The sequence below is a fragment of the Eublepharis macularius genome, chromosome 2, assembly GCF_028583425.1.
Source record: "Eublepharis macularius isolate TG4126 chromosome 2, MPM_Emac_v1.0, whole genome shotgun sequence".
Classification (NCBI taxonomy): Eukaryota; Metazoa; Chordata; class Lepidosauria; order Squamata; family Eublepharidae; genus Eublepharis; species Eublepharis macularius.
In genome coordinates this window covers 183,995,245-184,018,213 of record NC_072791.1, presented here as the reverse complement: position 1 = coordinate 184,018,213, position 22,969 = coordinate 183,995,245, and the positions used below count along the sequence as shown (strand labels likewise).

The following is a 22,969-nucleotide window of genomic DNA, read 5'->3' as shown; positions in this document are numbered from 1 at the left end:
AAAATTAGCAACTTCTCAATGCTTGCCCAATGACATTAGGTATAATGGCCAAGCCCATGTCTTCCTCACTTCATTATCTACCTGCTTCACTCAAGCTTCTGTTAATCAACATTCACCAAAAAAGCACCTCCTCCTCCAAGTGCTTCCAGGTGGAAATGTGACATAGAAAAGGAATAAATATCATCCAAAGCATCTTCTACACATTGTGAAGTATCTGTAAACTCAAGTTCTGCACTTTTGAATTCTGAATTGTAAATTATCTTGGAAAACTGGAGTATATGGTTAGGAGAGGTATAAAGGGTTCAGTTAAAATAGTTTGTTTATAAGCTATAGCTTCTGAATAGATTTGATTTCTGCATCCAGATGCATATCAGCATTACAATCTTAAAATACTTGCAGTAATGGTTAATGACAACATTTATGGAAGCATATTCAATCCTCTAAAATCACAGCATTTAAAAACCAGAATCTCCTTTATAACAGGTTTTGTGGATTTCCCCCAAATATGAAAGAATTGTACATTACTTACCATCTGAAGCAGTACACCGTGAAGCTAGTTCCCACAGTACTAGTCCCATGGCATACATGTCTATTCTCAAAAATGCATCCCGTTGGAAGTTGATAGCACCTTCTAACACTTCTGGAGCCATATATCTTCGGGTGCCAACCTTTAAATTTTTTAACCAAAATACTGTTACTATTAATTTACACTGAAACAACACACAGAGCATGTGTGAGTGATGCTTTCTACAGAAAGGTCTCTGCAATGTCTCTACTAAATGTCTGCAAATACTTTGGGGTTGTATGCTGTTCTTACCCAAACAGCAACTGATCCTGTTGCTTTAAAAATCAAAAATTATCTTCAGGTTAGCACATATTAATATTGTTATTAATAAAGCACGTACAATCTTTAGAAACCAACAATTTCAGTAAGTCTCTGCATTTTTCTGTGAAATGGCCAAGACAAGAATAACATAAGGGAGCAGCTGAGGACACAGAGCTGTTGGCAAAGACAGACTAGCCCAGACAGGGAGACGTGCTACAGGCCTCACTTAGAACCATTCTTCAATGCCAAGGCCCTCATAAAAGTTATATAAGGAACTCTGGTTTAGATTAGTCGTAATCTGTTGGAAATGTCCATGTAACCCAGGGGGGAAAGGGAAAACGATAGAGTTAGAATGCAAACTTAGAAGGAAGCACTAAAAATTTACACATCTGTAACTGAGAACAGTTTCTCTCTCCTCTTCCTGGCGCTTTGCAGTTTTTAGTGTTCATAATTCCAAGGATAACTTATGGTAAAATAAAAAGTTTATAACTTGTAGACAAGACCTGTCCTGCATATAAAATCCAATAACCATGTCCGACAAAAAAGCTTTCTTATGAAAAAATCTCCAGAAAAAAAGTAACCTTGCTCCACAATGTAAGGCAGCAAATACTGTATAAAAGTCAAGAAAGTGAATCACATTCCTTCCATCCTATCTTTTTACGTACCTGACCATGTGTGTCACCTGCTGACTTCCCAGCTTCAAATTTTAAAGCAAGGCCAAAGTCAGCAATGCAAGCTGTGAGATTATTTTTCAACAATACATTCTTGCTTTTGATATCCCTTGAAAAATTAAAAAGAAAAATAATTATTCATACTAATAGAAATGTTAAAAGACTTTACCGAATAAAGTACAGCATGGACATGTTTAATAAACTTCAACTTCTGGCTCCAGTCAGTGGAAAATCTCATGAAAAGAGGGGAGGATAGAGAGATTTGTGGATTTCTCCTTGCTGCAGTCTTCCACACCTCCACCAAGAGTCCTCTTGCACAATTTTATTTTGTTTTTTTAAAAATATTTTAAAATTTGTTATTTATTTGTGCAAAACAAACAAAAAAAGAAACGAAAAATCCAACACTGGTAAATCTATACATAAGCTTTTATAAAAGGTTCCCAAATATCTAAAAATAAGTTTATATGCAATTGCTGTCTAAATGGGATACATTCAAATGGTGATAAACTGTAAGGTCCTCCTCAATCCAATGAGTTACTGGAAGTTGGCTTTTGCCTTCCAATGCTCCATTTGATGGAAACGCCCATGAAAGGAGGACAAGGAAATTTGTGGATTTCTCCTTGCTGCAGCCTTCCACACCATCCCCAAGATTCCTCTTACACAATGTTAATTGGCTATTGTAATTTTAAAATTTAGAAAGTGCTTTATTAAATATCATACCTGTGTGATATTGCTGGTTTATGTCCATCTTTTAGACCAGGGATGTCTTCATGAAGGTATGCCAAGCCTCTAGCCATAGTTTCTGCAATGTGACATAGTTCATTCCATGAGACTACATTAGCCTTGAGGAAGTCCGTAAGCGAACCCTGAACAAAGGAGATGATAAAAATTACATTTCCTATAACGTTATTCAACACACTTCCCCTGTCAGTCTACAAACAGGTATTATAGTTATAAATACTAGGCAATGGCATCTCACATTTAAATAGCCATTATTGCTCCAATGTACACACACAGCTTTCAGCTATCATAGGCTTTGTAAAGACCAGCATAGATATTTATCTTGAACCCACCTTATATCCAATTTTATATATAATGTTTATTTTCCATTCTGAAAATTAAACTCAGTGGCTCAGTGCTCAAACTCTTAGAGCAAGCTGTCCAAAGACTTAAGAATAGGAATATGCAACAATTTTATACCAGTTGCTCCTAAAAGTGAGGTCAAACAAGACACTCCCCAATTTCTGTGAACATTCAAGACCATGGGACACAAAAGTCTGAGGAAATAAAAGGATTGGTTTTGCCTTTCTCCCCATGGACACCCTAAGTAGAGTAACAGTGTTCTCCTTGCTTCCCTTTCATCTTCACAATAATCCTGTGAGGTATCTGAAGAAGAGAGCTGTGGCTCACAAAAGCTCATACCCTACCACAAATTTTGTTAAGTCTTATAGGTGCTACTGGACTCTTGCTCTTTTCTTCCTGTGAGGTAGGTTAGCCTGATAGTGTGCGACTGGCCCATGGTTATACAACCAGCTTCCAGGGCAGAACGAGGATCTCCCAGAGCCTGAATCTTACACTCTAACTACTTGTATATTGTTCGCAAAGCAGAAATGAAAGGAGAATTGAAGTCATGAACTCATGCTGTGCTGCATTTTTAAAATTGAAATTGAGGAAGCTACTAACAATAGTAGCTATTGTTGAAAACGGCAGCCTCATGTAAAGCTATTCCCTTTCACTTCCAAAATTTGTAGCATGTTGCTCTCAAATTCCTTCTCCCATCTAGGTCTTAAAGCCAATAGATTGTTCGACCAGTGCTCTTAAATTCTAACGGTATGTACTTCTCTGTCCCCACTCTACATTATTGTCCAGCAGAGGCAAGAAAAAACTACATGGATACTCAATGCAGGTGTCAACACTTTTAGAAACCTGATGTAGCATATGTGCCATAAGATTATATAGAAGGCCAGTTTCCTTTCAGCAAATATTCTGTTTGGGATCTCAGAATGAGACTATTACAGTTATGGAAATCACACTGCTTAATACACACATACAAAAGAGTCCAAATACCTTTTCATGAAATGCTGTAATCAGCCACAAATCTACATCAATGTTGGTGCCTCGCTTCTCAGCACCGATAAATTGCAGTATGTTTTCATGCTTCATTCCAGGCAAGCTGTAGATTTCATATTCATTTTGCCATGACTGTTTGTCCTTAAAAACAAAATCAGTATGTCAATATACAAATATAACTCATGATTTAAAAAAACCCTTCTCTTTATTCACATTTTTTTTTTTGCTGGAATGTTGTTTATAGTTTAAATAAAGAAAAATTCTCTATTCACATTCTCAAAAGCCATCTGAGCTTCTATATCAATAAAATGGATACCACAGGCATTTTATGGAGCCAAAACACACTGAAGTACCACTTATATATACCACAAGAGTTTATATGAATTGGCTATCAGATTTGAACAGATATTTCATTAATCTCCAATTATTCAAAGTTATATTTTATTTCTGCCGCAAATCTTAAACATTTAAACTTTTTAGTAACTTTGTATTGCACTTGTAAACATGCCACACAATCAGCTATTTCTACAGACATTCTTTTAAGATAAAATCCAGTAAAATAATACTCAAAATTACCTTCCTTCTCTCTGAACAGTTACGATTCAATCCTGTCCAGTATTTTTTGCTGTCTTTAATTATTTTAGGTTGTAATATTATACACACAGCAGTTTGAAAAAATATGAAATCCTATGTTTTTCAGCTGCATGAGCAACATGTCTCAGTAAAGTTGCATTTCACAGTGATGCAGGGCATAAAAATTACAATCCTACCCAGAGTAAGTCTGAGCAACTCAGAGCAACTTTGCAATCCCGTTGTGCTATAATACTGTTTATATACCTGGATTGGGAATATTTTCACAGCTACATGTTCGTTTAGCAACTGAGCTTTCCAAACACAGCCAAATCTTCCCCTAGCTTTGATCTCTAATAACTGTAGTGGCTTCAGGCCAATCAATGGCGATGGTGGTGGTGGACCAGGGTCCTAAAAGCAAACAGACAAACTAATTCAGCTCTCTATTTTCCACATATTAAAATGACTACTTGAGATGGAAAAATAAAATGAAAGGTCACTTTCTAACATTACAGCATTAACATGACAAAACAGGATTTTAGTACTTAAAAAAAAATCAGAATTAGTATTTCAGTACATTGGATAGATCAGGAATGTCTCACAAAGTTTAACACTTGTCTGTGTTAGATATATCCATATTTAGCACAAGCACAACAAACCAACCATTACAGCCTACAGATGCAAAACATAGAAAATTACACAAGCTTCCATACAAATCAAGATACTTAGCACCACCTAACTTGTATGTCTTTAAATGTCCTCCAACCTCCATACAAATTTCTAGCAACTTGCGCTCAAAAATCAACTAACCAAACTAAACAAGTCTCTCGTGTAAGTGATCTGATCACTACAAATAAGTTGTTTTCTGGCACTTTGTTTTCCACAATTTCACAAAGTTCCAACAGAAAGGGAAAATGACTTAGGAAATCAATGGCAAAGGTGCTTCCATCTAGAAGAGTGAGCAGATGTTCGCACCTAAGAGGATAATCTCCACAGGCTCTTCTATGAGCAGCACTTTCTGTCAGCCAATGTGCTACCTCAGCAGCTTTGGGAAGTCTTTCCTGAAGCTAACCAAGTTCTGGATCCATTACCAATTCTGTTCTGTTCTGAGCCTGCTTGCATGTCGGGGTCAAACAATTTGCTTATTGGGAAAAGATAGAAACAGAGGCCACATACACATCACTGATATGCAGCATACATGCAGGTGGAGACAGGTAAATGTTTTGCTTGTATCCTCTAGAGAGAGGGCACTGGAGATAGAAACAGACAGGCTTGGGCTGTTTCTGTACACATCCCTCTGTGGATGCACTGCCTAATATATGAGAAGAAAGCATTTTCATTCTACTGTGAAAGGTGAGCAGACAGCCAGGCTCCTGCAAAGTAGACTGGAGGTGATAAAGGCCAAAGGCAAATGTTCTCCTCTAGAAAGGGCAGTGCCAAAGCAGACAAAATACAAGAAACCTGTGATGAGAGAATAGTAAGCATTACATTTTTAAGTTCTCTCAATAACTGTAGTAGAATCAAAAAGCAGCCAAGCTGTTTCCTAACACAAAGCATTCACTCATATTCCCCCCCCCATCTCTTTCAAGCCCTAGCAGGTTAAAAAAAGCAGAGAGGATTCTTACGCCTGTGTAAAGAAAGCAGCAGACGTGTGTGAGTGAAGATACTGTCATTCCCTCCCATACTTTAGTCTGATGCTTGAAGAATTTTTCTTTGTCCCAGCTCCAATACTGACTAGACAGCTGGACCAGAAGAAAAACGCTGGAACAGAACTGAGCACTGCAAGGCAAAATGTGTGCATTGTGGTGGGGTGGGGGGTTGGAGTTTACAAAATTCTTTTTCCATCACCCATTTATTCTGGTACTCTACTCTGGTATTCTGGTACTCAACTTTAGGTTAGGGATAATCATCTACTGAAAAACTTGTGCTTAGAAAACATAAAACTTCCTTTTTGAACTCCATTTTCTTTAAAATTTAATTTGCAGCTTCAATTTAGAAGTGTTAACATGTCCTTCTTGGGAAACACAAATTCAATTATCTAAAGAAACAGTACTACCAAAGCCAATGTAATAAATACAAACACTGAAAATAAATTTTTAAACCACCCAAGAACATACTAAAGAAATAGCTGACAGACCATTGAGAACACTGCCCTTTTGACATGAATACAGGCATGGCCTTTCAATATAGGCATGTTGCCTTCACGAACAACTGAAATGAAGCCTAAGATGAAGAAGTCAAGGTACATAAAAAGACTTTTCATATTTATCCTGTTTCTTTTTTCATCTCCCACACTGCCAAAAGTTTAGACTATAAGCTTGCAGCAGAAACCTGGGGTCTTCTGTTTACATGACATAAAACAGCTAATCTTTTGAACATTTTATTTATCTCATACAAATAAAATAACTTGGAATATTAAGCAATCAAGAATCTCAATGTGTTTTCTAAGAAAACAATGAGAAAAAAGAAAAGCATAATACTCAAATTCAACAAGTCTTTCTTAAGATTAATATAATATCATTATTGTACTAGAAGTCTGCAAAGTTTCAAACAAAAAAAATTCACCTTCTAATTCTAACTACCCAGTTAAAAGACTAACTGAAGTTTAACTATACCCCCTGATTCCAATAATCCTAAAAACTTTTTACCCACAAGCAAAACCGGGCTTAGACAATCTCTAGTTTACCTAATTCAAGTGGTTTAGATAATCTGGCCACCTGCCATACATTTGTTCCGCCACATTTTAACATTTAAATATTTTATGCTCCTTCAACTTCTGGCAGAGTTCATTTTGGTAATTGTAAGAAAATCTGAAATCATTGCTTTATACTTAGGGGGCATATTTTTGGGTGATAAATGTGGTAACAAACAGCATCTTCTGGAATTTTAAGTTTTATCAATAGGGTTAATACATTTTTCTCACATTACTCCATTAAATGCCTAATAATCTAATTATGTTATATAAACAATTATTTTAATTGAAAATTTGCCAGTACACTGAACACACATTAGGTGGGTCTTCAATTTAATTTCCAACAAGAAAGAACACCAGATGTTTAAAGTCTGATACAAAGAAATTAAAGTACTATTTCTGCAGCTATGTAGGACTAGCCATCAGTGTCAAAGATTACAGAAGTTCAGTGTGTAAAAACTAATCACAGGATTCTGTTTCTGAACTCTGTTTTTAAAGATCTGTCTTTCAGCAGTGTCACGTAGGAAAGCTATAGTCACATTTTAAAATACTACTTACATTCACTTGTAAATAGATACAGCAAATTGGGTATTACATAGTTCTGGAGGTTATGGATTTGATACTTTTGTGGTATTTGTTTTGTTTTGGTATAATTTTAATTTCTGATTATTATACATTTTAAATTAGAATTCAGTACCACACTGTTGGGGGTGGGGGGGAAGATAGCATATAAATATCCAAAATGAAAAATAAATGTATGTATTTTCCATTAAATGATTTTTTTTTTAGTTTCTCCATTCGCAGCTACATAGGTATAAACATATGAGTTACTATTAGGGGTGTGCAATTCGGGTTTCCGATTCGGGATAAATACCTGAATTGGACCTGATTTGTAAAGATTTGGGATCTCTGAATTGGGGCCAGCATGCTGGCCCCGATTTGGAAATGCCAAATCAAAGCATCCCGAAGCGATTTGGACTGCTTTGGGCCCCTTTCAAACACTGCAGCTGGCTCCAGCTGACCAGTGGAGGAGGATCCTTCCTGCCAGCCAGCTGAAGTTTAAAGGGCCCTTTCCGTGTTTCAGCTGGCTGACGGGGAGGATCCCCCTGCCAGCTAGCTGAAGTTTAAAGGGTCCTTTCCTTGCCGCTTGCAAGGGCCCTATCCATGCTTCAGCTGGCCCTCGGAGGAGAATCCCCCTGTGGGTCAGTTGAAGTTTAAAGGGTTCTTTCCCGAGGGTCCTTTCTGTATTTCAGCTGGCCCACAGGGGGATCCCCCCCCCCCGTAGACCAGCTGAAGTTTAAAGGGCCCCTTCCATGCTTCAGATGGTCTGCCGGGGGGGGGGGAGTTTAATTAGTGACAACGTTTAAACAGTGACAATTTTCATCCTTAATTAATTTATTCTAGAACACTTCTGCCACCTTCCCAGGAAATCTGCTTGAGGTGGATTATTTATTAAATACAGGAATAAATTAGTGCTTTTCTCAAATTGAAGACAACTGGAAATTTACTAGAGGAGAAAATCTAAAAAGGGAAAAAATATCAGTACTAAGTGGACTGTACTGGGCATGAAATTAGTTTCTTCTACTAAAGTTACAACTGTTGCCACACAAATCACTGACACAGAACTGAAGAGCAGTTTAGAAAGGAAATTTATCAACAATTCTGAACACAAGTTATTTGGCATTTTGATCCATATATGCTTATTAATAAACTTGTACAAAATTATGCCCAAAATGTCACTCAGCATGTATAAACCACAAATCCATAACTATGAATAAACAATGCATCTTACCTCTATCATTATATGAAAGGCATGCTTGTAAAGAAACACACAGGCAGAGGGAGTTATTTTATATAGTACATATTAGGTAAAAGCATAGGAAATTTATTTTTAGAAAGCACCAAAACCAGAGACAGGACTCAGGATAGATGTCCTTTTTTTACAATACATAACCATCTGGCAAGAATAGAGAAGTTAACAAATATGTAGACATGTTAACACATAACAAAGCATTTAACATTTTTACAGATCTCTACATAACACTAGAGGGCAGTACTGCATCATCTAAAACTACAAACATACTAGCATACTTAACATTTTGTTTGTAAATCACTTATAGCTAATTTTTAATTTGAGTTTAATAGTTTGTGTATGAGGGGAAAGAGGGGAGGGGGAAACAAATACAATAACAATAATGCTAAATAGTTTATGTGGGAAAGGGGTAGGGGGAAATATTTTTTTTCTCCCCCCCCCCTCTTTTTCTTAGGTTTATATACAAGCATAGAATTCATTCTATACTGTATTGACAAACTTATTGCTGGTGTTCCAATTTATAAGTAGTAGTCATATTGCTTATAAGCCTTTCAAAATGTTGTAAAATCTTAAAATGTATAAACTAATCTATACATTACAGCTTTTTGTATTCTTCAACTCCAGAATAAAGACCTATAGATTAATTTGACTCTTTATAACCTACCAAAAACTAAATGTGCAATTGCTAAGTATCAGACTGCAATGTCAATCAATCCTTGGAACGCCAACAAAACCAGTTAAGCTTCTATAAAAGGAATTGATCACCAACAATGTACTACCAAAAGAATAGTAATCCCTTACACTTGCTGTATTTATTGTTTTTAAATGTTGTTTAAGAAAATGAAAATAAAAAGTTAAAAATAAAATAAAACTACAAACATTTTAAATACCTGTGATTTTTTTTTAAAAAAAGCAAGAGCAACTGCAGCAGCAGAGTCTCTCTCTAGCAAAACATGTCTCTTGCACTCAAAAAAAGACATGCCACTAATGGAAAGAATTCAGAGGATCCAAAGGGACACAAACGTAGCAGCTCTCTAAGAAGGGACGTTGGCCAAGTGATATGACCAGTCAGCAAGCTGAAGAGCTGCTGTGGGCTCTATGGATGGTGACATTTAGTATCCCTTTAATACGGATAATATATTGAGTTTCTGCTGAGCATAAAATATTGACTTGCTTGTTTAAGCTGAGACAACAATCATAGCTGGACCATCATTTCAGCTACATATCTCAATCACTTCAAAGTATTACACTATCATGATATATATTTACACAAGTGCTTTTTGTATCACAAACTAAAAAAAGGGGGGGTAGGGATCATAGTGTTGTGGGACAGAGTTCTTATTTCTCATTACATTCCAGACACTCGGTCTTGCATTCAAGAAATGAGAAAACCAATTTTAACTCTGTGCTTCCATAAATGTTTGCATGGTGGTTAAAATAAAACAAAAAAATAGCTAGATTGATGGTTCATACCTGGGCAACATATTCCTATACAGTTTGTAAAATAATGCTCTACAAGAAAGTAAACATTTCCAACAATTTCAGAGACCATTTCAGAGAATATCTGTAGTAAAACAGATGTATATACAATATGTCCTGTCATAAAAGAGTCACTCAGCACTCCAGATGTGTAGTTTTGAGCGCTTCAGATACCAAGTTTCCATTCTTTATACCACTGCTTTTAAATCTATGGACTTGAGAGACCATGATTCAGCTGCTTGCAGAGCCATGATATACACGGCTGGTACCTTTGCACCCCTATCCTTTCCATTTTTTAAGCTCTGTGCTAATGTTATCTCAGTGTGTTCCACTTTTTTTTAACCCTTAGTGTACCTGTTTATGTAAGTAATGTTTACTGTCCCTTCTGTTGTGCAAAAAGGAGAACGAGCACTGACTGTATGGGGCTGCACTTCCTTACCTAGAAACTCAAAGTGGAGAGGACCATGAAGAAATCTGATAACACCCTCTCCAGCCCTCTGGAATAGCTATCCCACACCCGGAGGATCTTGCTCTGACAAACCTATGTCCCAGTCCCATACAAGGCACCATGTATCTTACTGCAGCAGCTATTCGCACACATCTTACTGCAAACCTTTCCACATGATGAAGTGGATCCAAGGAGCTTTTCCACTGAATCTCACTACACTCCTGTCTTTACTACAACTCCCACCACACATATTTTGTATATGATGATTCCATGGAACCCAGAGAGCTTTTTTGGTGGTCCAAAGGACCCTCTTCCTTCCTTTTTCCCTAGCAGGAATGCTGGTTGGACCCAATACAGTGGTCTTTCAGCTTGGAGACAGTAATATGTTTTTAATAATTGTACAATTATATTTTATACAAGGGAAGCCTTTATGGATGGTTCTCTCAGACTCGCAAAAAAGCTTCAGTGGATCCAAACCACATTTCTGGTGACAAAAGACTTGGATTGTGTAAGTTGAGCAGTACTATGGGGGGAAAGTCTGGGGGGACAGAAGAATAATCTAGACTGATCTAGAACCTTATGTAGAATGGAAAAATAAATTTATAAGATATGTGTGTTGAAAGCTGATAACAAAATATGCACAAGAAAGGTAGAGAACATGTGGAAAGGTTTATGCACATGAATAGTTGATGGAAAAGTTGGGAAGGAATGATCTCTGGAAGCTGACTTCATAGGGATGGAAAAAGCAATTTATCAAGAAAACGGTCCACTAGTATGGGGTTGAAAGATGGTGAAGACCATTCATCATACAAAGTATGTCATATCTGTAAGAAGCTGTGAAGGTAATGTATTAAAAAGTTTGGGGAGAGACTTATGACAAGAGACAGAAAAACATCTGGTAGCAACTTTGGAGAAGGAAGGGGAGGAAATCTAGAGTAACTGATTTCAGAAAAATACCAAATTTTATTCATATTTTTATTGTTAACCACACCATATTGCTTTGAAATTAATTATTGTAGATTACGTCCAGACTAAATTTTCCATTAATAGAAGCCACACCTCCATCAAAAAATCCTAATTTTTCCTTGCTATCCTTCTTCCACTGATCTTCCCAAAATGCTGCTGCTGAGGGACATAGGACCATATGGGGAAGCTCATTGTTTGGTAGAAGAAGAGGTAAGCTAGAAAACTGTTGGGTGATGAAAGTGCCTTCTGTTCTCCCACTGGAGAGAAAAGCAAGGTACAAATGAAGCAAACAATAAATAAATGAAAAATTGTTTAATCCTCATCATGTGGGGGGAGGGGTTGAAAGAGTAAGTTTAGAAGGAGGGTCTCAAATGTAAAAGGTTAGACAACTCTTACATATAAGAATTGTTGTTACTCAACATGAACTTCAACTACTTTGCATTGTCCAACACTGAGAAGTGCCTGCTAAAATCACTATTTTAAAAAAAAATTACAGTCATGCTAAGCTTGGTTTGTAAGACTAGCAAACAGGTTATGTTTAAATAAACAAGAACTTTACAATAGTAGTCTCAAAGCTCAGCTACTGAAGACGAGTTTCCTTATTCAAGTTAAGTGATAATCATCATTCAGTAGCCAAAGAGGGTTTCCTTAATTCTCAGATCCTGCATCTGACAAAGAAAACTGTGATTCTCAAAAGCTTATGCTACAGTAAAGTTGGTTAGTCTTAAAGGTGCTACTGGACTCTTTTCGATTTTTCTTAATTCTCAAGAGGTGCTTAAATTCTAAGCTAACACATGCAAAATAATTGCACGTGGCTAGGTTGGTTATTTTATTTTATTTTTTAAAAATCAATTTATAAACTCAAACACGTAAGATATAACTTACAGTCATACAATCATCATCTACTTTTGTGTTACATAATCCTTATATCTAAGAGCCATGGGTGAGCCTCCTGCCCACATGCAGGTCACACAATCTATACAACAGGTCAAATAGGGCTAGGATACAAGTCTGCAGGAAAAAATCAGGGATGTTAAATTAATTGGGGGATACCCCCAACCAATAACAACAACAACAAAAATAATATTTGATTCATGTACCACCCTTCAGGACAACTTCACACCCACTCAGAGCGGTTTACAAAGTATGTCATTATTCCCACAACAATCATCCTGTGAGGCAGGTGGGGCTGAGAGAGCTCTGGAAGAGCTGTGACTGACCCAAGGTCACCCAGCTGGCTACAAGCGGAGAAGTAGGGAATCACACTCGGCTCTCCAGATTAGAGCCCCACCACTCTTAACATCTACATCAGTGACAACAGTGACAATGACAACAGTGTTGTTACCTTTAAAAAACCCTGCAGTTTTGACAGAGTGGTATGTTGCCACAGCGGCCATTTGAGGGGCAGGAAGGGCCAGAGGAGGCAGCTCTGGCCTTCCCCAACGCCCCGCAGGCTCAGGTGGCAGCACAAGGCTGCTGCGACAGCCTGGAGGCTCCAGGCCATCGCAGCCTTGTGCTGCCGCCGCCGCAGCAGCCCGCAGCACAGCTGACCCTCCCGCCAGTTAAGGTAAGCGGATGGGGGGTGGAAGGGTTGCCCCAGGGGGGTGGGGGAGTAGGGGGGGAGTTGCTTCAGTATGCTCCGAATATTTATGGAGCATACCAAAGCAAGTAAAGTACCTTAATTCCGAAGCAGCTTGCCGTTTCGGAATTAAGGTATTTCCGAAATTTCCCCCCCATTTCGGATAAACCCAAAGCGGGAAACCCAAATCAACCCACTCCTGCATACCCCTAGTACTGAGATCAAGATAGGCCTCACTAGAATACTCCAAAAGTATTCTGAATTGGTCACTTGAAATAAATACAACTTAAAACTTATTAAGCTTCTGATATTAATAATGGCAGTGTTTCTTTCTAAGAAGCAACATTTAAAGTTCAGACCACTAATGTAGAAAAAGATCACTGTAATATGTAGAACAGTCTAGCAATCTTTCTCTCATACGCATGCACCCTCCATACATCCGGTGCAAATGTGACAGTAATTGGGCCTGTATTTCATATTAGGTTTACATTCAAACTTGTGATCCAGTTAGACTGTTATCAATGTGGTTGCTGGTTTTAGTGCAAAAACCACATTATAAAGACACACACATCCATATACAATCTTTATCATGGAAAGAACTTTTAAAAACTGAGATAATACTCAATGGACTTTATAGAAATTGTTTAATATAGCAGCACTGCAGTGTCTGATGCTGTAGAAGACAAACAATCTAAATACAGACAAACTGTGCTTATAGAAAAAGAACATTCTAATGTTTGTGCTGCTTGTGTTTGTATTTAAATATTTATATTGAATTTATTATGTTTTAAATAGTGCTTGTAATTTTTCATGTCTATAAATGTGATCCGCCCTGAGCCTGCTGGTGCGGGGAGGGCAGAATACAAATGTAAACAAATAAAATAAGTAAGAGGCAACAGGCTTCAATAGTAAGCAGGAAAAATACATGGCAAGGCAAGTTCCAGGTAGAAGGAACGTTCATGGTAAATTCCAGTCTCCTGGTTCTGGGGATAATGGAGAATATGCTTTTGATGAATGGGACATTACAGAATGAGGGAAGGATAAATGTAAAAAGCTAATTATTTATAGATTTGCTGGAGCACCCCTCACCCAAACACTGCGTCAGACTAGGGGTGTGCAGGAGGGGACTGATTCGGGTTTCCCGCTTCGGGTTTTCCCAAAACGGGAAAAAAATTCGGAAATACCTTAATTCCGAAGTGGCTTTACTTTACTTTACTTGCTTTGATATGCTCTGTAAATATTCGGAGCATACTGAAGCGAGGGGGGCAACTCCCCCACCCCTACCCCCTTGGGGCAACCCTTCCACCCCCCACCCCCCTGGGGAACCCCACCCCCCCCATCCACTTACCTTACCTGGCGGGAGAGTCAGCTGTGCTGCAGGCCGCAGCAGCACGAGGCTGCGATGGCCTGGAGGCTCCAGACCGTCGCAGCCTCATGCTGCCACCGCCTTAGCCTGTGAGGCTTTGGGTAAGACTGGAGCTGCCTCCTCCGGCCCTTCCTGCCCCTCAAATGGTTGCTGTGGCGCCAGTGCGCTGCGGTCATTTGAGGGGCAGGAAGAGCCAGAGGAGGCAGCTCCAGCCTTCCCCAACGCCCCGCAGGCTCAGGCAGCAGTGGCTGCCGCCAACAAAGTAGGTAGGGGTGGGTGGGAGTGGGATGATGTTTAAAGGGCCGCACCGTTGCTTGCAAGCAGTGGCGGGGCCCTTTAAACTCAGCCCCGAAGCTTTCTGAAAGCTTTGGAAAGCTTTGATTTGGGATTTCCAAATCAGGGCCAGCATGCTAGCACCGATTCAGATATCCAGAATCTTTCCCGATCGGCTCCGCTTCGGGTATTTTTACCCAAAGCGAATACCAAAGCGCACAGCCCTACATCAGACAAGATAATGGTATTCAAATAGTAGTGGTGGACAAATGTAAATACTGAAGCCCAAGTTGCTACTTTGCAAATTTATGCCACTGAAGCACTCTAATCAAAAGCAGGATTGGTAGCAGAACATCTAATGGAGCAAGCACTCATGCCTTCTGGAGGTATGAGACCCATAGACTCATAAATTATGTGAACAGTCTCTCAGCCACTTGCTTACTGGTGCTCTAGAAGCCTTCCTTCCTCTAGCTAAGCGAAGAAAGGATAACAATGGAGTCTGCAGATAGGTGCTGTCCTCCAAATATCAGAGCTCTAAAGTGTCCCATTCTCTCTCTCTTGTGTGTAATGGTTTATGACAAAAGGAAGGTAATATCAAATCATGAAACCTATAGAACGTGCACTTTCAGGGAACTCATGGCTTTGATTAGAAGTGGGATAAAGGTCTTCCTGACTGGAAAGGCATGTCCTTTATTTGTCCTGGTTGGTGGCCTCTTCTTCAGATAATTCATTCCCTTTCAGAGTCTTGATGCCCAGAGTCCTCCTCCGTAGGATTACAGTCTGATCTCTAAAGGAACCTTGAGAAGGAAGGAGACTTGGGAGTCCTGAAATTTGATACAAGCTGCCTTAAATAGACCAGGACCCTCCTTTGAAAGACATGGTAAAGAGGAATGAATGTCTTGGATGTTTCCTTGCCTTAGGCTCCTGGGTTTTTTTGGCCATAGATTTATCCACTTATTTTTGGAGCTGGTGACTGATATCTGAGGTAATAACCTCCTCATCCTCAGAGTCCTGGGAAGCCCTGGAGATATAATGGTTAGAAATCTCTTTCTGTCTCATCCCTATACCTTTACATGATGTCCTCCTCATTTGCATACTTTATTAAGTGGCCATTCAGAGGCCACTGTTGATTTGGCACCAATTTCTGCTCTGGTGCCATTTTTTAAGCCACTGAAAGATGCACTGCAACTTCTAGGAGCAGCTGCGGTCTTCAGAGGATCGATCTGCCTGGCTGTGGAATACAATGCCACATGGGGATAAGACTTTCTATGTTCCCATCTGACAAAGCGGCAGCCTCCTAGGTCCCGGCAGTGGAGACTGCAGCAGAAGTCGCTTGTCTGGCAAACTATAACCAGTGGTAGAAGGGAGCCCCTCCCTTTTTTTCTTTGAAATGAAGATAAAGGTGGGGTAGACATGTATGCCTGGAGAAGAAAATCAAAGAAATCTGCAGTCTCTGGAACTCTGATGACAAAGATTAATATTTTAGCCAGAGCTATCCCTGTCCAAGTGCTCACTAGTAAGGTAGGAAGCAAAGCTGGAAAGGCTTGGTGGGCATTTCCTGTAAGGTGGAGACAGAAACTACACAATCAGGTTCCTGCCTTTCTAAGATTACAAGAAGTACCCATTCTTAAAAATCATGTCCTCTAGTTCCACGGAAAAACACACACTTCTATAATGTGCAAAGGAATGTCCTTGACTGAAAAACTTTTAAGGGGTTTTTTTTTGTTTAAAATTCAAGCAATTATTTTCAAAGTGGGAATGCAGCATGGTATAGCGTTTATCTTGTCAGATCTCAGAAATTAAGTGGGCTTGGTATTTGGGATGGCTAACTACCAAAGACAACTTTGCAGAGGAAGGCACTGGCAAACCACCTCTGCTTCTCATTTGCCTTGAAAGCTCCTTGCTGGGGTTGCCGAAAGTCAGTTGCAACTTAATGGCATGCATGCACGTTTTCAAAATAATCATATGTACAGAATTCTATTATTGTGAGCATAACAATACATCAATATGTGCACATGGTAACTCTTTGCACTGGGATTAATGAAGAATTCTAGTATTAGTGCATTAATGCACTTATTTTGATCATTAGAGGAGTATCCTAATAGGATAGGTCTTTTTTAAAAGTCACAGTAGCTGAATAGATCAAAACAATATTTCTTTGATCATTTCTAACATCATATACAAGGAAATGATATTCATAGGTTTAAAGAAACCGTTTTATGTTTTTGTAACGTGTCAATTAAGGATCAATAAGATTTTATATAGCAGCTTAAAAGTACAAATAACTGCAATGCTGTACTGTTCTAACTTTAATCAATTTTTAGAAAACAATTACACAAATCACTCTCTTGTGCAAGTTCAATGCCAGTCATGGCATCTGCTAAAGTAGACCCAAGTCAGTTTTAATAAAAGATAATGGGACAGGAACATCCTTATGAGTAGAACATTTCATTGCAACAACTTAAATATAATTGTTTTCTTGCTGCAGCACTATTTGCAATCCTTTATTGTTTTCAAGGATGGAAGAAACATCCTTGAATTTTCTTCCTCTAGTTTTAATTTAGAGAAACCAGCATATTGTACTTTAAATGCAATATGCAACACACCAATACAAATACATAATAATCAAATACTCTCTCTCAAATGTGCATACTACTATGAAATGCATGTATTATAACTACTACTAGGTAAGAAACATTAACATGGTAAAGGAGCCGTGCATGGCAAGGATGTCTGAATGAGATTATGAAAAAAGGACCCATGCACCTTCTAAACAGTACTATAATCTTTTTCTGTTCACAAAAGTGTAGAAGAATCAGCCCAGTCTGACTGAAGATGACAGAGCTTATGATGGTAGTACTGATGGAGACAAAAATCCACTACTTGCAGAAACAAAGTTGGCAGTGAAGCTGTTCAATAGTACTCCTCCAGGTAATTAAGAATTGTATACAATCTTCATTATAAGAGCCCACTGAGCCACTAGCACCCCGCTGTGACTCTTTTACAAGGCACAATGCCTGTATCTATTCCAAATTACATGCTATATATATTATCAGCTCTGTAGCGGACATCCCTAAGCCTATTACTAGCTATAAGGAGACAGTTATCAGATCTCTCTCTCTAAAATAATATCTCTATATCTGGCCAACCTAAACGATCAAGAGCCAGTTTTCCAACTTCTGGCAAAGTGGCTGACAGGATTGTTGCAAGCTAGCTTCAAGCACTGTTGGATGAAGTTGATTTTTTGATCCTTTTTCAAACAGATTCATCTTGCCCTCCTTTAATTAGTGCTTAAAATATACAATATTGCTATCTTAGTTTCATTCCAGGGCAATATATGCCCTACATAAAACATACCTGAGATTATAGAAACAATATAGAATTACACTAGCTAAAAGCTTTGTATCAAAGTTCCTCCCCACTCACTGCTTGCACCCTATCAATCAGGAGTCACAAATTATCTTTTTTTTTAAAAAAAAAATCTATTCTCATACAAACTTTTCCAGAATTTAAGATCAGTTGGAGAGGCCTTGCCTCAAGTTACATATTGCAGAGATGCCAGGTTAGCATAGCAAGGTCTTCTCACTTGCTGCCCTTGAGTTCTGGAATGCCCTATCCTTTTGATCCATCTCCACAGGCATTCCAGAAGTGTGTGAAATGCCTCTTCTTTCTGCTCGTCTTTTAAACTGATGCTTCATGATTTTCTGTCCTATCTTTGCTGCTGTTCCTATCAAATATTAGGCTAATAATATTAGATGGGATCCTAGCTTATTATAAGCATACTGAGTTCAAAGAAGTGTTATTGGACATCTTTTTCTTCTCCCAGCCTATGCCTCACAAAGAGCTGTTGAGGGTCACTGGACCTCCAGAACAATATTTGTGAACAGAGAAAGATCCCAAGAATAGATGAGAAGGTTCAGCTAGAGGGAGGTCTGTCAATTCTCACTGAAACAACCACAACATATTCTTGAAAATATGTTGTACAGTTCTACAGTACTCTCAGGAATTATCATCCTATCCAATTCTATTCTGGAGCATAGAATGGGTAAAAAAAAAATAAACAAAATGGAGTTATGCGTATACAGAGGAAATTTTTCTACAAGCAGAAAAATATGAAACACGTAAAAAATACATTTGTGGTTTTTTAAAAACCCCCAAACCTTAGAAGTCATATCTGATTCTTTTAAGAAATATATGCTGGACTTGGATCCCTGCGTACAATAGACTCAAAACGATCCTTTCCCACCCTTGGGATTGTGTCTATAGGGTTTTCACATGTAGGGGATGCTTTTTATGTGACAAGCCTGGCACAGAAACTGATTTGGATAACAATATCATAAGACTATGTTGTGAGATCTCAGCAGTCAATCTGGCAGTTGCTAGGCAACATCACCAATAATGCCAAGGTTTCTGAGTCCGCACAGCGGACGGTGGGAGAGAGAGAGAGAGAGAGATTAAGAGATAAAAGATAAGAGGAAGGTAAAGCTGAAGGAGGGAGGTGCAAAACAAGAAAAGCTAAAAGATGAAGGAAGGGAACAGAAAATAAAGGGAGATGTGAAAGGGACTGGGCCAGGGGAAAAACACAGAACAAGATAGGTAGGCAAGTGAGAGAAAACGAAAGTGGGTGCTGTCAGGAAAAAAAGCAGAAGGGGGGAGGAGTTTCCAGACACTACCAAAGGAGGAAAAGAGAAAAAATAAGAGGGAGAGAGGTAGCGGGGAAATGAGATCATTCTCCTCCATGTAAGTCCTCACAAGTCTTCCATAAATTTTTCATGCTACAGATTGAGTAAGTCTTAAAAACATTTCACTGATGCCAAAAGTATTTCATGTTTTTTTCAGTGCTCCCACCAGTGCTTCCATCAGAAAAACAGGTCCCAATAAGGTGTAGGTAGGCACTATGGCATCCACAGGCCACACTGGGGACCCCTGACCTAAATATCTACAAGCTAAATATAGAATGCAGCAAGAGTCCAAACCAGATCACAGCGAGTTACGTAAAACACTTTTAAAACCTCAACCAACATCTGAAACCATTGTATTCCCCTAATTAACTTCAGAGATCATGAAAAATGATTTAGGCAGAAGTACACGGAAATCAATCATTCACCTTATAGAATCAATTACTGACCTATGACAAAAATAATTCAGACATAATCCACTTACTTGCGTTGGTACAAGAACTGGAGGGTATGCTAATTTGTGGTGTCGATACATCCAAAATGAAAACAGTACAATCACTGCTATTCCCATTATCGGCACCAGAGAATATAGCAAGGTACTGAACAGTGGTGGCTTAGGTGGGACAGGATTGGAGGTAGCTGTAGGGGGGAAAGTATTAATTAATCTTCTGATTGGTCTAATCCCAAGAAAACTACTATGATCCAGTTCTTAAACAATGGAGGAAAATAAATATGCATTAAAAAGCAGAGATCAAAGTTTAAAAGATTTTAATTTACATTTCAAATCAAATGTTAAGCTGCTTTAATTCACTGCTTTCCTTTTAACTTTTTTGCATGACAAATATGAGGCTTGAAAGCTTTTATTTCACCAGTACAAATTAGCCCAGTCAGAAGCACTTTGTCTGTATGACAGCTCCAGAAGCTAAAAATTCTGACCACAGAAGCTTTCAAAGCACAAGTGCTACTTCAAGATCCCTTAACATTGCTTCAAATAGTTTCAAAATTGAAGAATATTCATAGAGCTTAAATTTAAAGCAGCTTTTCAACAGGGAAGTTTCAAGCATGCTCAAGGAATCAATCATGCAGAATGGCAACAGTACCACTATAATAACCTGTGGTTTAGTTTCAGAGGAAGAGAACAGAACTGCATACTGAACCACTGGAATTATAATAATGTTACAAAGAAACTCCATTTGAGCATAGCATTAGTTAAGGGCATCTGCTCACTGCTTCTTCCTTCTCCCCCTTATACACCACAGTGAAATTGAAGATTTCCTGACTTATTGTAATGGCCAAACTGGGAACTTTAACAATTTTGTGTTTTGTAAATTTGTAAAACTTTTGTAAAACTTATTTGCAAATAAGTGGCTGATCTGCAGAACAGATTGATGTGATAAGAAATAGATTGAACGGTGCAATGTATTAGAGTGATATAACATGAACTTCTTTTCCCTATCCCTCTTTATTCTGTATTCCCCTTTTCTTAGTAAAAAATAAATAAATAAATAACCTATTACAAACAATTTTGTGTTTTGTTTCTGGCATAAAAATCAGGACTCTGAATAAGGTGGTTTAGAATCCTGGCTTCTAGGTAACAAACCACATTTCTATGTTCCAATATTAACTCTGATCGATGCATAATGCATTCGTCGTCTACTGGCTTCCCTGGATACTCAAGGCTGATGGAACAAAACCTTGCCAAGTTTGCATTATCTATAAGCATGTAGCTTTCAGTGGTCAACAATTCTTGTCACATTCTAAATCTAACAAGCTTTTCTGAAATAAATTGGCCAACTGACTTTTCATTTAAACAGATTTGTAAAGATCTTTTAGAGAAGCTCTCTCGCTCTTAAGGCTAACACAAGTAAGTATAATTGAATGGAATATTAGGTCTTAACATGAATGTTCCTTCTACTTGAAGTTAAGGAAGGCATCTTTGACAGATGATATACCTCTCCTGAACCCCTGAAGCAAGAATGCATACTTATTTCTGTCTCCACCAGTAGAGGTTGCCCTCTTCCGTCTGTTCAGAGACTGTACAATCTCCACAATGTCTGCCTGTTACTTTTCCAAACCTAACCTTTAATAATTCAAATCTCAAGTTATATGGAGGGTAAATTGGTGCATCTTCTCCTTCTTAGTTAAGGATGGGGAGGATGCCCTCTAATTTCCAAGCAGACAGAACCTTTACAATAAGTCTCAATGTTCTATTCTCACTTGAAGACAGAGGGCAGGTCACCAGGCACAACTAAGTCTAGTTTGTAACATCTGACAAAAATATACGAAGATCCAAGTTATCATCTTGCAAATATCAACTAGTGCAACATTCATGTAAAAAGCTGCTAGTGTAGCTACGCTCTATATAGAACAAGCAGTATAAGTCTTCCGTTCATTTTTATTTATTTGATTTTTATACTGCTTCTCTTCTCTCGAAGCAGTTCACAACAATTACATCAGTTAAAAACCAATACAAAAGATAATATATTCAATAAAATCGCAATAAAAACAACAGCATAGTACAAATACTTAAAACCACTCTAGTCAATATGTTGTCATTTATCTGGAAGCGAATGCACAGTGCAAGGAAAGCATAACTTCAGAGAATCATTTCTTCAGGAGCATTTGCTTTTCGTTTAAGTGTAGCCACCCCAGGTCTGGATCACATACCAGTTCTTGGCTTCACACGTTGGCTGTTATTGTCAATTACCATGCAGACTGAACGGAGAGCTGTCACGCATGAAAACTATGGCCAGTGGAAGTTAACGCATACTAGATCTAATGTATCCCATCTGAGTTTACCGTCTTGGAAGTCACTGTATTATTGATTGATTGATTGATTGATTTAATTTGTATACTGCTTCACCACATTTAGCGCTCAAGCCAGTTTACAGCAATTGCGGGAACAGGAAAAGCAGTTCAGGTAGCCAAGGTGTTATCAGTGCATTTACACGTTCTGCTTCCATACAGTTATAGTGTGTGAAGAACCTGCTCAGTTTGGCACTATATGGAGACACCCGAGGGCTGTCCAAACCTGCTTGCTATTTCCTAGAATGTCTCTTGGCTTAAAGACTATTGCCTGGACTAAGCTGGTGTCTCCTGAGCCAGCCTGCCTGAATATTGATGGCACCTCTGATTTGTTCTGCCTTAGGAAGAACTAAGCATTTCTATGCACAGAAAATAATTATTTCTTCCTCTTTCTGCAGTCATCTTAATCTGGTGTCTCCTTGATGACTGATGTGTGTTATGCTATCTGTCCTGATGCATATATTCAGATGGTGAATTCTGGGAGACAAGTGAATCAGGGCCAGAAAGATAGCACTGAGCTGTAGGACACAGATATTGTGAGAAGTTTCAAAGTCCCTGGCATGTCCAACTGAACTGTGGGCTTTCCAACCTGATCATGATCTGAATGCTTTGTACTTGAAATTTCTCCCTGGAAAAATGACTCACAACATTTCACCACTTCTGTGCAACAGATAAGCATTCACTTTGATCCTGGTGTGACGTTTTAGTGAGAATTACCTTTGGAAAAAAGAA

At 38.5% G+C, this 22,969-nt stretch overlaps 1 protein-coding gene across 1 annotated transcript in view; it reads right to left on the bottom strand.

The window, feature by feature from the left end:
• ACVR2A (activin A receptor type 2A) overlaps window positions 1-22,969 on the bottom strand; it is a 79,089-nt gene that overhangs the window by 5,030 nt on the left and 51,090 nt on the right. The window contains exons 4-9 of the mRNA XM_054971029.1: window positions 19,917-20,071; window positions 4,405-4,548; window positions 3,565-3,708; window positions 2,218-2,363; window positions 1,492-1,606; window positions 530-668 (exon numbers count right to left, since the gene is read on the bottom strand). Of these exons, the coding sequence (XP_054827004.1) occupies window positions 530-668; window positions 1,492-1,606; window positions 2,218-2,363; window positions 3,565-3,708; window positions 4,405-4,548; window positions 19,917-20,071 (843 nt within the window). The remainder of the gene's footprint in view (window positions 1-529; window positions 669-1,491; window positions 1,607-2,217; window positions 2,364-3,564; window positions 3,709-4,404; window positions 4,549-19,916; window positions 20,072-22,969) is intronic.